This window comes from Hesperophylax consimilis, chromosome 14, assembly GCF_061612785.1.
Source record: "Hesperophylax consimilis isolate HC1 chromosome 14, BYU_Hcon_1.0, whole genome shotgun sequence".
NCBI classification, from domain to species: domain Eukaryota; kingdom Metazoa; phylum Arthropoda; class Insecta; order Trichoptera; family Limnephilidae; genus Hesperophylax; species Hesperophylax consimilis.
In genome coordinates this window covers 34,520,059-34,538,549 of record NC_142849.1, presented here as the reverse complement: position 1 = coordinate 34,538,549, position 18,491 = coordinate 34,520,059, and the positions used below count along the sequence as shown (strand labels likewise).

Genomic DNA, 18,491 nt, shown 5'->3' with positions numbered 1-18,491 from the left:
CATATATCGCTGTGAAAAACCAATAGCACCTAAGCGACAATATACAAATCAGCAATAATAATCATCATATTGACCGGTCGGTGGCCGAGTTGACATCGCGCTTGGTTCTCACCCAGGCGTAGTGTATTCAATTCCTCGGCTGGCTAAGTCCTCCATCACAACACAAGCAACATTTTCCGCTTACTGTGGTGGTAGTGAGAGATTTTCAAATATTGTCAGGTTATTCGTAACCCGGGAATGTTTGTCTTTCTTTAAAAAAAAATATATATTAAAAAAACTTATTTTATAAGATAAGTCCGTATACGGTGACCGGATAACTCAACACAATGACAGTTCAATACACCCTTAAAAGTGATATAAAGTCATGAAATGTGATGAAATAAAAACAAAATTAAAATGGTTACGTAGTTTAGGTTTACAAATGAGTTTTTTCATCGCTTTTAATGACTTTGTGTCACTTTTTAAAAGTGTGTTGAATTGTAACCCTTGATTCAGTGTTTATAATGTTAACGAGTTATAAATATGTTTTCTTTATTTGGACGAACATAAGTTGTCATTTATATTTCAAAATTTGAAGTGTGATAAATAATTTATAATTCTTTAGTATTTTTTTAAACAATGTAATGAATGTTTTTGTTGTTTGTTTTTGGGGTGTTATGCCGTGTTGCACTATCTCCTTCTTTAGCCGACGTTTCGGACAGCGTTGCAGTGTCCATCATCAGGGCAGATCCGGTAGATCCGAAGATGTGTCGAAGAAGATGATCCGGTCATCTGATTTCTTAATTGAGAAATCAGTAATTGAAATTAAAATACCTACCTAGAAATAATATAAATGTATCGTCTGTAAGTGGGCTACCCACAGTTTGATAATGCCTTCAGAGGGCGAAACAGCTGTCACGCGTAATAATAATTACACAGCAGAATAAATATAGAAATTTTATAAACCCAATAACAATATTATTGAATAGATAAAAAATAAAAAAATAAAATGGAGTTCTACAAATTAAACTTCATAAAAATAAAAAAATATTTGTTTTTATTATTCTGAAAAAATATATTTAAACATGAGTTTGAGAGGTTGCTATAATTACGCAAAAATAGAGGAAAAACGTCAAACATTACAATTTTTCTATAATATTCCCTAATGTTCGTTTTGTATTCCACGCCCTTAGATGTGACTTAATTTTTTTTCATTTTCCTTAAGAGTGCAACCGAAACCGATCGATCTATATGACTCAATAAATTGGTTTAATACGGAGTAAAAAAAATACTTTTTCACTAACTTTTTTTTTCCAGTGGCGTACATCTCATCTAAAAGGGGCAAGAGACTGTTGATGGTATTAAGGCATACTTATTCCCTTACCAAAATAAAATATGCCAATGGAGATTCCCGATGGGCTTGCTCTCTACACGGATCAAACTTTAAATGCCTCGCCTATGTTCGCATGCAGAACGACACAATTGTGGAAATGCGGGGTTCTCACTCTCACGACCCTCCTAATTACTACGTCACTGAATCTGGAAAATACGTAAAATTGTAACTAACCTGAATACAACAAACATTATTTTCAATATTAAGTTTTTTTTCGTTAAGCAAGAACAAACCATGAAACAGTGTTAATTATCCCAAATTCTTTCATCCTACGTATCAAAAGACCGGCCAGTGACTTCCGCATCGTTAAAATGTTGCAATTGCTTTTATTTTATTTATTTTATTTTATTTTTGTTTATTGCAGAAACAAACAGTACATAATTACATAGATGACAATAGTTACAAAGTTATAAAAGTTAGTACAATAATTGGTACCAATGACATGTCGCTGTCATATATACATATGAGGTATATTATACATTTAACGGTTAAGTTACATTTTTAAGTTAAATTAGTGTGCTGGGGAAGGAGAGAGGTGAGTGTTTGTGTGTGTGCGTGTGCATGTGTGTCTGTGTGTGGTTGTATGAGTTATGTGGGCGAATTAAGTGTGCTAAAAAAGTTTTTCTTAAATGGAAGGAGAGAATCAAAAAATATATCGGTATTTGTGCTTGTTTGAATTGAGTTGAATGTTTGAAGGATGCGAGAAATAGGGGAATTGGCTGCAGCGATATTAAGTATATTAGTATTATTGTATTCATAAGAGCAATTGCAACATTTTGTGAAAACAAATTAATAGTAAATACATTGAATTATACTAATATAATAATTATTATTTATTTTAATGATTTTATGAACGAAAACACGATGTACGATGAGAACCATCCACATCACATCATAAATAAACCACTTAACTAGATCGATATCTTCGGGGTTTTTCTATGAAATAAATTGGTCCTCTATTTAACTATAGAGGAAACTCAAAAAAGGCGCGACCATAGACAATATAATACTCATTCGGAGCTTACTTATTAGCCTAAAATATTGAAAAAATAAAAATGTTTGAAATGTCAACATGACGGCGGGAAAATGAAAAATTCAGTGACATGTTAGCAAAATGATAAATTATAGATACAGGTTAAATCTTTAATAAATAAGGTAGAACGATGGGTGGAACCTAGCATGAGATTTATAATCACGACCCAGTACAGCCTTACAATACGCATATTCCTGGCAAGGACACAGATACTGTCTGAAAGAGAAAATAGATTTCTTCGGTGAAGTTAAATTAAGGCTTTTACAAATTAGCAAATTAAGAGCACAAAAAAGAGAGATTTTCACCTGTTTTTTTGGTTACAAAAACGTATTTTATTTTGTGTTCGAGATGTCAAGATTAAGCGTTGGCAATCCGTAATTTCATAACGAACCAATTAATTTCATAACCAACCTGCTAATATTGGATAAACAATACATTAAAATCCACTAAAACTAGACGACAACGGCGTAGTTCAGAAGATAAACAAACAACCATAGATGTACCACTCAGCCAGTACTCGGCTGTCAACAGTTTATCCAAAGACATTTTTGGAGTTTTTCATTGGTGGATATAGTTAGGCAACAATCAGAGGTCGCAAGCCATGGAGGTTTCCGTGTCTTTTTTACCGATTATACCAAAACCTCCGAAATCACAAGGCCGGGATACAAATCAGCCTCCTAAGCTGTACGAGAACCTCTAAAAATGATTTTTTTAAAATTAACTAAAACGTTTTAAGATGTTTTAATAAATAAGTATAAATTGAAAAATAAAACAATTTTTTTTGCGAAAACATAAGTTGGAGGGTGCTTTGAATGAATGTCCCGGCCTTGTGATCTAGGGGGTTTTGGTTATATCCCCCTGACGCGACCGATTAATACGCAGCACCATCAAAGAACAGGTTTATTAGTATGATTTCAAAACTTGTACACAGTCGTTTTGCGATGTGTAACGAAAACACCGTTTAAGGGTTGGTAAGTGTTTTTTTATTAGTAAGGCTGCATAAGTGTTATTATCGGAAGCGTTCCGCGATTCCAATATTAACATGTCAAGTTGTCTTACCTATGGAGAACGAAGGACAATCTGTTTTAATCTATGTGTTTGTATTATAATGATGGCCAACCACAAAGTAAATGATTTTTTCGAACTCGTATAAAAAAGAATTTCTGTCTACTTTATGTTATTTCTGCTTAAAATGAATGGAGAAATTAGAAACTGAAGGAAGTACGCGTTAAGTCATTATAAAATGTTATCTACCATCCAACGTATATCTCGAATTGTTTAGATACAAAGAAAAGAAATACAACAAAGATGCATAAATTCTTTGTAATACAATTTATTTTTTTAATTCCATGTCATTAAAACTGCTTACTGAAAAGCTTGCATTTTTGATTTGTGTTTCCCCTATACATCAATTCAATAGCGTTAATTGTCCCACCCAGACGTCGTTAATCCCTCGGCTGGATAATCGCAACACAAGCAACATTTTCCCCTTACAGTGGTGGTAGTGGGAGATTGTCAGGCTATTCAAATTCTGTGAATGTTTGTATTTAATTTTAAAAAAATGCTTGTGCTAAAAGCTTGTTCTTAAAAAAATTTAAGATTTTTAACTTATTAAATGTTGCTCATTGGGCCCGCAATCCTGTTTTTAACCTGATAACCAATATTTAATTAGATTTGTAATAAATTAGCAAAACTCATTTTTCTCCGTGCATTTACATTAATTTAATTTAATTGCTTTAATTAATTTGATGACAGCTTCTAAGGTATGTGCTTGTATTAAAATCTCGTTTTTATAATATTATGAAGTTGATGACGTTTTAAAGCATTTTTAACTAATTAAATGTTGCTAATTTTTTCAGTTGCATTTATTCCATCATCCAGAGGGGGCAAGAAACTTTTGAGGCTATTTCAGCACACTTACTCCCGCCACAAACAGGACTATTGCAACGGTGATAGCAAATGGTTATGTTCCCTGAAGGGATCAACTCGCAAATGTCTTGCTTATGTCCGCATGAAGGACTACACGGTCGTGAACATTGTTGGCACGCACACTCATAAACCATCGCGTTACAACGTCACTAAAGACAGGCCAAGGCCGATTGCAGTACAGGCCTGGATGCATGACGGATATTGAAGTGTCACGTGGTTAAGTCAGTGCCGTCGAGCAACGAAATTTTTCAAACGGCGGCGCTGTTGTTGATACTTGTTGTTACTGCTGTGTTTTACTGCTTTGTATTTTGTTTTGCCACAAGTATATTAATTAAGCAGAGTGATTAGATTATTTTAAAAAGTTACGTAGCGACAGCACTTCGTAATTTGGTGGTCGTGCGCCCAGGCCTGTACTCTAGCCGGCCTTGAGACGGAAATATAAGGTGTACTATACGAGACGTTTCCAATAGCCTGTAATCTGTTGACTCTGGATGAGAATTCGGAACTGCGCTAAAATTAGATAACTTCCTTTCCCCAGAACAGCTAACATTAAAAAAAACAATAACTTAAGTTAGGGTTGCAAAAATAATAATCAATTTTTACGAGTTTATATTTTATTTATTTAGAATTAACAGCACATGTGCCATTTATAAACATGCTTTTTTGACAGTCATAGTACAATATAGAAATAAGAAATAAAATGTATATTATAAGATTATATATATATAAAGAAAAAGATTACATACATTAGTACAAAGTTAATGAAAGCAGTGAAGAAGAAACAAAAACAAAAACTTATTATGCAGTGACCTAGTTAAATACGTACTGCTTAAATTTTTATACTTCAATATAGGCATATTAAAAACTTCACCGACATTGGCATAAGAGTTAGCAATGGTGTGTAATTTAACTATAGTAGAATTGTTGTGTGAGACCGTTGCATAATTGTCACAATAATATATAGTAGGGAACCTTGATCTAATAGTTGGAACATGAAAGTGAACATATCAGGGCAGTCCAACTGAATATTTACAATTTCATATATAACTACAAGATCAAAAAAATTTCATCTCTCACACTTAACTTAAACAATTTCAACGAACTTAACAAAAAAAATCATAATCTATTGATTCTAAAGGAATTCCTTTATAGATAATTAATAGACCTTAAAAAATGTGCGTTGGACTTGTAAAAATTGTAATAATAATTGTTTCCCCATATTTTTACTAGCTAAATTAGGTGGGACTGGATTGCTAAAGTACATATAAGCCACTCTTTCCTAGTATTGGTAGAAGATGAGCTACTCTACCAAATATACCTGAGATAATATAATTGATGGAATGATTTTGCTTCTATTTTTTCTTTGTGTTGTTTAAAAGACAGATGTTTGTCAATACGTCGGCCCAGGTATGTTTCTTTCTTGTATTTGTGATGGTTTATGAGATGATGTTATTCATTTCGGTGAGCTTAAGATCATGTTACCAGTTTAAAAGAATATTTATTGTCAGTATATTTTCAAGACGCCAGATGTTTAGTACATTTAGCTCCATTTAAGGTTTTTCTAATGAAATTTCAAAGTAGAACATTGCAGTATAAGAAGATTTTGCCATTTAAGTTTATTCGGCAGATATCATAAATATATATTTGGAATAAGAGTGGTCTCAGTATGGATCCTTGAGGAACTCCATATTATACATTTAGCTGTGCGTAATAGGCAACGTGAAACCAGGTATATCTGTTTTCATTAAAAAGGTTTATTTTTTTGTCTGCTGTGAAGTTTTAAACTGTTTTTTAAGACTAACACACACATTTTGCTTGGCTGAGGATCGAGCCTACCTCCCCAGAGACCGGAGTCAGCAAGACTATCAACTGAACCAAATCAATTTTTTTTTAGCTTCCTGAAATAACAATTCTAGATATATCTTGCAAATATTTAACAACAATTTCATTTTCCTCCACTTCTATGTCCGATTCTTCTTCTAAGTCTATCAGACTACTCGGGCAGCTTTGCTCCCAAGTGTAGTCAGATCCGGTGCTCATGGAAATGTCTGAATCCTCCCAGTCGGAGAACTCGCTTTCGACAATGTTAGTAGTGACGTTACTTGTCGTGTTATGGCCTGCTGTAGAGGCTTCTGGTTTGGTATATGTAACAGTCGCTTTTAATGTTGGAAAATTCTTCAAATGGTCTTTGAAAGGAGTGTTTTTGGTCAGCGGGTTATCGCGCAGGTCTATGAACACCAAGTCAGACATGTCCCGCAAATATCTCAAACTTTCTTCAGATAATGTAAGTTCGGATATTTCGTTACAATTTAGATAGATATACATCAGGTGGGAGCATTTGAAGATTTCACATGGGAAAGTATCGAACTTGTTTTTAGATAAGTTCAAATGAATGAGGCTTCCGAAATCTCCGAAACCTTCTGGCAAACATTTGAGAAGATTATTTTCTAAAGTCAGCCATGTCAGTCTCGTTAACTTGCTGAAAGAGGGAGGTAGTTCGGTAAGGTTGTTGGATCTGGCTCCGAATGAATCCAGCATCGCCAGGTTGCCGATCGTTAGGGGTAGTTCTTCGATTTGAATGGCGTTGCACCACAGGTTTTGTAGGTTCTATTTATCCAATCGCTTACAAGCCGTGAGGGTTCGAAATAAATTGTCCAACTTCCCAACACTTTCTTCAGGGGTACCCCAGGGATCCGTTTTGGGTCCACTTCTCTTCATCCCTTTTACAAATGATGTCGCCGAAATAATCGAGTCATTTGATCTCTTGTCTCACTGTTACGTTAACGATCAGCAAGTTTATTTTTACTGCCCTCCAAATGAAATCAATAGTCTCAAGATCCGTATAACTGAATGTCTAGAAGCAATAACTCGTTGGATGTCTATGTTCAAACAAGCTGAAGCTCAATCCATCTAAGACTGAGTTTCTCTGGGCAGCCACAAACAAACATCAACATTTCATAGACGATTCACCTATTACTATTTCCGACAGCGATATCATCCCAAAAAAAACAGTCAAACTTATCGGTGTCAATTTACATTCAGACTTTTCTTTTAAAAGTCAAATAAATAGGACGGTAAGCACCGGTTTTTTTCACCTAAGACAACTCAAGTCTGTCCGAAGAAACCTTCCTACAGAAGCAACAAAACTACTCATCAACTCTTACGTAGTCTCATGTCTCGATTACTGCAACGGCATTTATGCCAGCCTTCCAAAATATCAAATTGACAAACTTCAATCAGTGTTTAATGCAGCAGCACGGCTCATAACCGGGGTTTCAAAATATTCGCACATTTCAGAACACCTTCGTAACCTTCACTGGCTCAAGTGCCCTGAAAATCCAGTACAAACTGTGCTGGATGGTGTTTAAATCCATCAATGAAATGGCCCCACCCTACATCTCTGAACTATGCGTCCCGGAAAACACTGGTCTGAGGCAGTCAACTCTTAGATTAGCAACATCATCAGCTGTAGGCAGACTGATATAACCTAAACGCAAGCCAAATACTAAGTTTGGTGATCGCGCTTTCGTAGTATCTGGGCCGAAGGCTAGGAATAAACTCCCTCCGGAACTAAGATCCATAACAAGTCCAACAGAATTCAGGTCTAAACTAAAAACTTACCTTTTTAAGCTGTCGTACCCATAAATTAAATATACCATTCCTAAGAGAAAGTCCAGTTATATTCAATTTTCCAATTAAGTCCTAAATCCTGTATCTAAATTTCGCCAATAAACAATTAGATAATGTTAATTAAGTGTTTATCTCAAGTGACCTACCAGGTAAGTATTTTACTGTATATTATCTCCATAAATAGTTAAGTAATAACCTAGATCACTGTAGAAATGTATTATAAGTTTGTACAGTCATCCAATTATTATGTACAAATTGAAATAATTGTAAACTGTCGATTTCCAGAAAAAAAACCTTAATAAATAAAAAATAATTTTAGAAATCTACATTTTAATTATTTTCTTTTTTGTTTTTGTTTGGATGATTGAAAATTTATGTATATAAATCTTAATTAATGCATGCAACGACGTTCAATGAACTCTTCCTAAAGTAGAGAGAAGGAAAATTATAGTTGGTATCAAAGTTAAGAAACTACTTCAACGTAGAACAAACAAAGAATTGGAGTATGTTTTTCCAAACACAAAAGTTAAGTCATCGAGAAAAACAATTTCCATGAGAATTTTCCGCAAAAAATGCAGCAAAAGTTAATACTTCTTCTCTCAGCGATTATAAAAAGCTAGCATTATAAAGCTAGTATTATAACTACATATGTGTAGTTGTAGCTCTTACGTCCTAAGCAATCTAAAATAATCCTATCCGATGGTCAAATAACAGATGTTTGCACCATAAATATCACCTTAGGCAAGCAGATAATTTGATAGAGGACCTTGTTTTCAATAAACGATTTACAAATATTACAAGAATGTAGATTGTGAAACACATTGTGTTTTGGGTGATTGTGGGTGGTGAGGAGGTTGCGTTGAAAGTTTGTTTAGTTTCTGGCAAAAGTGAATGGGAATACTAGGAGAAAAAATGACATTGTTTTCTGCCACATAACTTAACTAAATGTATGTCTTGAATTTTTGATTATATAATATATAATAATAATAATATTGTGTTGTGAACCTATGTATGTTGAAAAATAGTACTTCCCAAAGACGCTTATTGCCTTAATCATCATAATAAAAATATTAAAAACAAACTATTGTCTTTTTTTACATTCCGGGACACAAAAACTGTCTCCCCTAAAGTTTGTATTTTTGGCTTGTTTTCCCCCAATACATATATTTATGTACATCATTGCTCCAATTAATTCATTGACAGCATCAAATAGTTTTATAGGCTTGTGCAAACATTTTGTTGTTATAGTAGTATAAAGGTTAGAATAAAGTAAATAGTTTTTCAGTTGCATTTATTCCATCATCCAGAGGACACAGGAAACTTTTGAAGGTATTTCACCACACTTACTCCCGTTACAAAAAGGTCTATAGCAACGGTGATGGGCATGTTCCCTGAAGGGATCAACTCTCAAATGTCTTGCTTATGTCCGCATGAAGAACGGCAAGGTTGTGAACATATTTGGCATGCACACTCATAAACCATCGCTTCACCAAGTCCCTGGAGACGGGCCAAGACCGAATATTGTACAGGCCTGGGTTCTTGACGAATTTGTCGCGTGATCAAGTCAGTGCCATTGACCAACGACATTTTGAAAACGTGAGGGATTATTGTTGATACTCATTGTTACTCATGATTTGTATGTTGTTTCACCACAATCATATTGATTAAACAGAGTGATTTGACTTTTTAAAACAATTACTTAACAACAGCAATGATTTCATAAAATGGCAAACGCGCGCCCACGCCTGTTTTCTAGTTGGCCTTGAAGCGGGCAGTATTAAAGACACGGAAAAACAAGGTGTACCACACGACACGTTTCCGATAGCCTTTAACCTGTTGACTGTGGGACGAGAATTCGGGACTTCGCGAAAATTATCTTGAAGCGTTTTGTACAAATATAAATCATTGCCTTTTTGCGATTGTATTCTGTTTACCAGATAATACATCTTATTATTCATGTATATTTTATGAAAACAGAAAACTTTACCTTTAAAAAAAAATCCATTTCAGATACAACTGTCAAAATTATAATCAATTTTTGCGAGTGTATCTTATAAATGAATTTTATTTATGAAAACATATCGTCGGCTTAATGTGTAAACCTGCTAAATCCATTTTGATTGTTTTTACGTTTATTATACCATTCAAAAGAGAAAAAAAATACACAAGCTAAGAAAAACAGCTAGTGTCAGTTTTGGCTTTAAATTGACAAAAACGCGTGATAAGTAAAACTGCCAAATCCATGGCGTCAAAAGTCTGCTGCTAAGTCCATCTTAACCGCCATTCTGTATAGAGTTTTCGATGACAGCACGCGTGCTCTTACAAATAATGACATAATTCGGTGTTATTTGTGCAAACGGAGGTTTGAGGATTGAGATATTGCAAAGGTACGTATTTTTTTTAAAAGAAGAAGATTGGGCAGAAAAAGATAAAGATGAAGAAAGTGTGTTTACGGTTGACTGGCAGGCGGTTCTGATGGCTCAAAAAAAAAAGAGTAGTTTATATTATAGAACAAAGCTCCAAATACACAATCTTGCCTTAATTTGAAGAACAAAGATGGCTATTGCTAATTATGGAATGAAACCGAAGGAGGTTTAAACTCGAAAGAGTTTGCAAGTATATGGGTCAGTTTAATTGAGAACAAGGTTTTACGACAAAATGGACAAGCAAAACCAAATAAAATCATTGTTTATAGCGATGGTTGCACATATCAAAACAGGAATTGTGTAACGTCTAATGCATGGCTATTGTCGGCTATAAACCACAACATAATCATAAAACAAAAGTTTCTAGGAGTTGGGCACACACAGATGGAAGCGGACAGTATACATTCCTCTTAAAAACAAAAACATCAATTTTAATAAAAAGACAAATAACTTCATTTAATAAAATAAAATACTTTTTTGTTTTAAAACCACGATATTTATTAATTTCAGAACCGACCGGTTTCGCTTTACTTAAGCATCATCAGGGTACAAATTAATACTAAACAAGAAATACATAATGTGTGTATATATATAACAAAATATAGAGGGAGACAACATGATACAAATATAAGCAACACAAAGACGGTCATAAAATACATTAACATAAGTGCACAAGTAATGGAAAAACCGCTAGATAATTATGTAGACTAATGGGTTATATCAATAAATCGGGAGAAACAAAGCATCAACTGGCATGGTGGTAAGGAGGTAAGGAGAACTGGGATTTTTTTATGGGTTTATTGGAAACAGACCTAATATTGGACTACTTGATATGTCTAATTGATTATTAAGTATCTGACTTTTGGTTTTTACAGCTTTTTTAATTTCTAGTGCCTCTAAGTTGTTTAGTCTGTTACCATGCCCGTTTTTATGTAAGATGTTAGCACCGGTGCTATGACAGAATGTATGATCTTTATCGATCAAATGATTTGCGAATTCGGAAAACCCGTTATTATTGAGGCAACGAAGATGCTCCTTTATCCTAATATTAACATTACGTGATGTCTTACCGATATAGAAAGCCGAACAATTATTGCAATTTAATTTATAAATCCCCGAATGACTTAATTTATCGTCCTTATCTTTAGAATTAATTAGAAATTTACCTATATTGTTATTAGTATAAAAGGCCGGTTTGACTTCAGAAGGAAGGTTTTTTATACTTAAGGTAGAAAAGTGATTAATAAATAAAATTCGCCGCCATTGATAATTAATATTATTATCATTGATTTGAGGACAAGGACTAGCAAAGAGGAAGCGATTAATGGCTATTTGTTTTAGCTTTTTATTTAAGATTAAATCTATAAAATTTGATTCATAGCCATTATTTACTGCTATGTTTTTAATTAGTTTTAGTTCACTATCAAAATTACTATCGGACATTGGAATTGTGACTAAACGATGGACCATTGAATGGAATGCGGAGTGCTTATGTGAAATAGGGTGATTGGAGGTGCTGTGTATGACAACGTCAGTATAGGAGGGTTTACGAAAAATGTTAAAATTAATTCTGTTATTAACGATCGATAAGGTAAGGTCTAAAAAATTTAAGGTTGAATTTATGCCTATTTCTAATGTGAATTTAATCTTATTATGAAAAGAGTTTATAAGTTTGAGGAAGGAATTCAGTTGACGCTTAGTCCCTGTCCATATACACAAAACATCATCAACGTATCTTTTCCAGTACAAGACATTTTTAATAAGATGTGAGGTACTAGATAAAATTTTATTTTCTAAGTTATCCATGAATATATCAGCAATCAGAGGACTGGTAGGGCTCCCCATAGCTAGGCCGTCACGTTGCTGATATATAACATTATTAAATTGAAAATAATTTTGATTCAGGCATATATTAAACAAGGAAGTTAAATCTTTTATAAAATCTATAGAGAGATCTCTCTATAGATTTTATAAAAGATTTAACTTCCTTGTTTAATATATGCCTGAATCAAAATTATTTTCAATTTAATAATGTTATATATCAGCAACGTGACGGCCTAGCTATGGGGAGCCCTACCAGTCCTCTGATTGCTGATATATTCATGGATAACTTAGAAAATAAAATTTTATCTAGTACCTCACATCTTATTAAAAATGTCTTGTACTGGAAAAGATACGTTGATGATGTTTTGTGTATATGGACAGGGACTAAGCGTCAACTGAATTCCTTCCTCAAACTTATAAACTCTTTTCATAATAAGATTAAATTCACATTAGAAATAGGCATAAATTCAACCTTAAATTTTTTAGACCTTACCTTATCGATCGTTAATAACAGAATTAATTTTAACATTTTTCGTAAACCCTCCTATACTGACGTTGTCATACACAGCACCTCCAATCACCCTATTTCACATAAGCACTCCGCATTCCATTCAATGGTCCATCGTTTAGTCACAATTCCAATGTCCGATAGTAATTTTGATAGTGAACTAAAACTAATTAAAAACATAGCAGTAAATAATGGCTATGAATCAAATTTTATAGATTTAATCTTAAATAAAAAGCTAAAACAAATAGCCATTAATCGCTTCCTCTTTGCTAGTCCTTGTCCTCAAATCAATGATAATAATATTAATTATCAATGGCGGCGAATTTTATTTATTAATCACTTTTCTACCTTAAGTATAAAAAACCTTCCTTCTGAAGTCAAACCGGCCTTTTATACTAATAACAATATAGGTAAATTTCTAATTAATTCTAAAGATAAGGACGATAAATTAAGTCATTCGGGGATTTATAAATTAAATTGCAATAATTGTTCGGCTTTCTATATCGGTAAGACATCACGTAATGTTAATATTAGGATAAAGGAGCATCTTCGTTGCCTCAATAATAACGGGTTTTCCGAATTCGCAAATCATTTGATCGATAAAGATCATACATTCTGTCATAGCACCGGTGCTAACATCTTACATAAAAACGGGCATGGTAACAGACTAAACAACTTAGAGGCACTAGAAATTAAAAAAGCTGTAAAAACCAAAAGTCAGATACTTAATAATCAATTAGACATATCAAGTAGTCCAATATTAGGTCTGTTTCCAATAAACCCATAAAAAAATCCCAGTTCTCCTTACCTCCTTACCACCATGCCAGTTGATGCTTTGTTTCTCCCGATTTATTGATATAACCCATTAGTCTACATAATTATCTAGCGGTTTTTCCATTACTTGTGCACTTATGTTAATGTATTTTATGACCGTCTTTGTGTTGCTTATATTTGTATCATGTTGTCTCCCTCTATATTTTGTTATATATATACACACATTATGTATTTCTTGTTTAGTATTAATTTGTACCCTGATGATGCTTAAGTAAAGCGAAACCGGTCGGTTCTGAAATTAATAAATATCGTGGTTTTAAAACAAAAAAGTATTTTATTTTATTAAATATGTCAAACCACAAAGTGATTGCTTTCTACAATAATACAAATAACTTCGTTTACATCACTTTATTTGTACACAATCGTAATACGCATAAGTATACGTTTGATCCTGAAGAAGTGAACATTGTTCACGAAACATGTTGATTGTGTACAAATAAAATGATGTAAACAAAGTTATTTGTCTTTTTACTAAAATAAATAATGCCATCACAAAGTGAAAACCTTTCCGTAGAAGTTTTCTTCGAAAAATTAAAAACATCAATGTTCCTGCGGAGTATATATTTATTTGCAGGTCGGCAAGGAAAAACCCTAGACCTTATGATGTAACTTACTTAAACCATACTTTTGTCAAAAGCTTTTATGAAATAAATTTTTTAAAAAGCATTCGTCCTGGACGTGGTAGAGCTGACGCTAAAGTTACTGATATTAGAGCTCTTCAGTACACTCCAAACGGTTACGTATTTTTTAAATTGAGATTCACTGATGTATGGAAAATACTACCGCAAAGAAAATCACCGACTGTAATTGCATAGTCTTTTGATTCCCTTAGAAATCACTTTCAAACAAAAATTAAAATTAAAAAAGGAAGTTTGAAGACTTGCAATATTTAAAAAGCATTTTACCTGAAGACTATCGTTATTATTATGATAATTTACTTCATGACTAGTCACTACTCGTATTAGTAATAATTGAGACTGACTGGTGTGTAATGTGATTTATTTTGATTTTATTTTAGAAATATTCAGGTTACAAACTTTCAACGTGTAACTGTTACTTTATGTTAGAGAGTAAAATATTAAAAGTTCAATATTTTTTTGATAAGAGAGAAATTTTGTTATTAACAGAAGCTATTATAATAGAGCATTTAATTTTAGAATTAAATTATGTGGTAATTTTCCAAAGTTATAGAATCTATCAATATTATAATATTGAGTCCGAAAAAAGGTGTTCCTAATCTATATTAACAAAACGTTGTATTTAGAAACATTACTTATAATTTTTAAAAAATGAAGTAGTTTAATATTAAGAGTGAAAAACTGCCAAATCCTTTATTAATAATGTTACTGCACTACGAAAACCTGTTATATCACAAATGTATTAATTATTAAATAAATACTGAAATCACTAACTCTTCTTTTGATTTATATTATAAAGAATAAAAAAATACACAATACTGTATTAGAACCGTTTCTTAAAATTATTTTTATTTTTTTAAGAACGTTTTTTGTCTCTCCTGTAAAGTTACCTATTTGGCCGTTAGCAGGTTTACACTCTAAGCCGACGATATTACTTATACTGTTGTAAAAAAATATCATTTCCTTACATTTTATTAGGCAAAACCGTCGTTTATTTTGGTTTCTTTCATCTGAACAGCTTTTTTCTTTGGCGACCGTTGACCGAAAAAATGACGCATAGAATCTCATAGATAATCTCTTCCGAAGCTACGTACACAAAATAAAAGACTTTTCAGATCAGCTCAACCATTTCTGACGTTGTCCTTCATATCTTTCCTTTATACATAAAAGTTTAAATTGCATTTAAAAAACAAAACATGGATTTCAGTAGGATGGACACCGGGGACCCAAACAAAGTTACCCGTCACAAACAGGCTAGGAGATTAGGCGAGCACAATAATAACCACCACCCTAATGCCCCCTCCTGCTCTGTCCGCTGCATTGAAAAGAAAGGGTCAGTGTGAGAGGCGGTCGGTTATTAGTGGGCTATCCTAATCTAGCCTGTTCGCAAAATGGTAAAGATGAAGGTTTTTTTCTCGTTCTTGCTGAAAAAACAAAATCACCTTAAATGTATCTTTTGAACTCTTTGATACGTCTACCTTGAAAGTAATACTTGACAAAGACGCTTATGGCCATTAAAATTTGTTGCCATTTTAATAAAACAATTTAAAAAAACTGTTGTCTGTTTTATTTTCCCGGACACCAAAATTGCCTCTTGAAAATTTGAATTTTTGATAAGTGTTCCTCCAATATGCAGAAGAGAATAATGAGTATTGCTAATTTATTAAAAATATCTTCATAATATTTCTAATCCGGTTAAAAACGGGATTCTAGGCCGTTACCTGATAATTTTTTATTAAATTCCTAATATATCTGAACACGTGTTCATGCACCTGCATTTGCCGTGATAATATATGATGACGAAATGCGAAAAGGATTTTAATGGACACGTATTCCGACTTCGTGACAATATGAACATTCGTATATAACTAAATGTTAAAAAGAAACCTATCAATTCATTCTTTAATGGGCTCACAATCCCGTTTTTAACCGGATATTTAATAATTTAAAGATATTCTTAATAAATTAGAAATACTCGTTTTTCTCCGAGCATTTACATTAATTTAATTTAGTTTAATTAATTTTACAACTGTCTTCTAAGGTATGTTAAAATCTCGTTCTTATAGTATTATGAAGTTGATTACGTTTTAAAAAAATTTTAACTAAGAAAATATTGATTATTTTTTCAGTTGCCTTTATTCCATCGTCCAGAGGAGGCAAGAAACTTTTGAGACTATATGAACACACTTACTCCCATCACAAACAGGGTTATAGCAACGGTGATAGCAAATGGGTATGTTCCCTGAAGGGATCAACTCTCAAATGCCTTGCTTATGTCCGCATGAAGGACTACACGGTCGTGAACATTGTTGGCACGCACACTCATAAACCACCGCATTACCACATTACTGAATGCGGGCGTTATATTAGACTTTAGAGACGCACGAAATATACAATTTGTACAAAGGAGGAAAACACAAGCCAAAAATATGTCATTTTTATAATATATGTTCTAAGTGTTTCTTATATCACCACTATTATAGATAATAGGCATACAAATCGCTTGGCAAACGAAGTCTGGAAATGGTAAATTTAAGTGCAGATGCCAAAACCCGAATTGTTTTTAATTTGATGTAAAAACTTTACATATTTTAAAATATTATTTAACAATGTGTACCATCAATGCTACAGTGTGTACTTTACCCGTGCTGATTTCCCCTATTCTCCCTACTCGCCCTCCTCATAAGTACGTTTTGGTGCATTACCATTTGATAATTGCTACACGGTTAATATTATCTCAAACCTTTAAAACTGTGATAGCATTAAAACATGTTTCATGCGTATTGAATACATAACAATAATACGTATTTCGCTTTTAAACTACGTACCCCATTCAAAGTTATTACATGGTTACTTTTTTCATTGGGTTAGGTTAGGTTATAATTAATATCGCTTTATTCTTTTAAATCGCTTAAGTATGTAATGTGTGTGTTTTCCCATATTTTTATTAAATAATTGAGATGGGACTGGATTAAGTATATTATACGGTATTAGCCCCTCTTTTCTTGTATTAGTAGAAGATAATGTACTCTATTTAATACGCCAATTAGTTTAATGTTTTTTCTTTAAGCTTTTTATGCTGTTTAGGACAGATGTTTGTCTTTATATAAGCCCAGGTATTTTTCTCTGTCTAGAATGTGTGTTTAATGTGATAAACTTTATTCTTATCGGTGAGCTTAGGATCATGTAACCATTTTTTTCAATGTTTATTTTTAGTGTATTTTTTGTAAAAGTTAAATATTACAGTGTCATCTGCGTATAAGAAGATATTGCCATATAGGTTTAATTGACAGATATCATTAATATATATAGGGAATAAGAGTGGCCCCAGTGTGGATCCTCGAGGAACTCCATAGTATTCATAAAATAACTAGATTAACTTCCAATTTGATATGTAGTAGATTCACCTTTGACTGTTTATAATAGCTAAAATGAAACCATTATGTACCCTCTGGTATACAAAATCAATGATGTTTGAATCAGGTTTTAAAGTAGGTTAAATTACCTTAATCATTTTTTTTAATGGTGGTTCAATCAGAGCTACAAATAAAATTACAAAAAGTGGTATGATCTCAAGGAATTATCCTATGTAGTCACGTAATTTAGTTTTATTTTAGGTATATCATTAATAATTAGATGTGTAATTAATTAGTTTTATCATTATAATATTTTTGTAATTAATGTATAATCAGGAGACATATTTGACAAATAAAGAATTTTAGAACCGTCAAATCTACATTTCAATGATTTTTTTGTGGTTTTTCTTTTTAGATTTACCATTTTTGTACCTACCATTTGTTCTATTTTATTCATGTGTCAACATTAAATTTTAATTAATGCATGCAAAGACATTCAAAGCTCTCTCTCTCTCTCTCCCTCTCCCTCTCTCTCTCTCTCTCTCTCTCTTTCTAAAGTAGAGAGAAGAAAAAATAAAAGAAAGAAAATAAATAACTTAAATTATAACAAATAAAAAAATTGTAAAAACCCTGGAAAAGGGCGTTAATTAACAAATAAATAAATAAAATGTTCAGAAACTATTAAACTGCCGAAACAAATTCGAATTTGTTTATTTGTTAGTTGCTCTTATGTGCGTATACAATATCAAATAATCCGTAACGACCGTCAAATAACAAAAACATGAATTTTGAACCATAAATATCACATTTGGCAAGAAGGTAATTTGATACAGATACAAATATATATGAATGTAAATGATGAAAAACGTTGTTTGCAAGGGGTGCTTTTTAAAAGTTCTTAGAGTAAATTCCAGTTTTATAAGTAAAGTAGCATTTAACAA

The 18,491-nt window shown here is 32.7% G+C and overlaps 1 protein-coding gene across 10 annotated transcripts in view; it reads left to right on the top strand.

Moving 5' to 3' along the window:
• LOC149418217 (uncharacterized) overlaps positions 1-18,491 on the top strand; it is a 598,424-nt gene that overhangs the window by 553,051 nt on the left and 26,882 nt on the right. The window contains exon 5 of one of the 10 annotated variants that reach the window (XM_089639799.1): positions 15,402-15,481. The exons of 8 other annotated variants lie outside the window; for them this stretch is intronic. In XM_089639799.1, the coding sequence (XP_089495925.1) occupies positions 15,402-15,460 (59 nt within the window). In that variant the 3' untranslated portion in view covers positions 15,461-15,481. Of the gene's footprint in view, positions 1-1,296; positions 1,557-15,401; positions 15,482-18,491 lie in introns of those variants that run through there. One more of the 10 variants, XM_089639775.1, reaches the window with a different exon arrangement.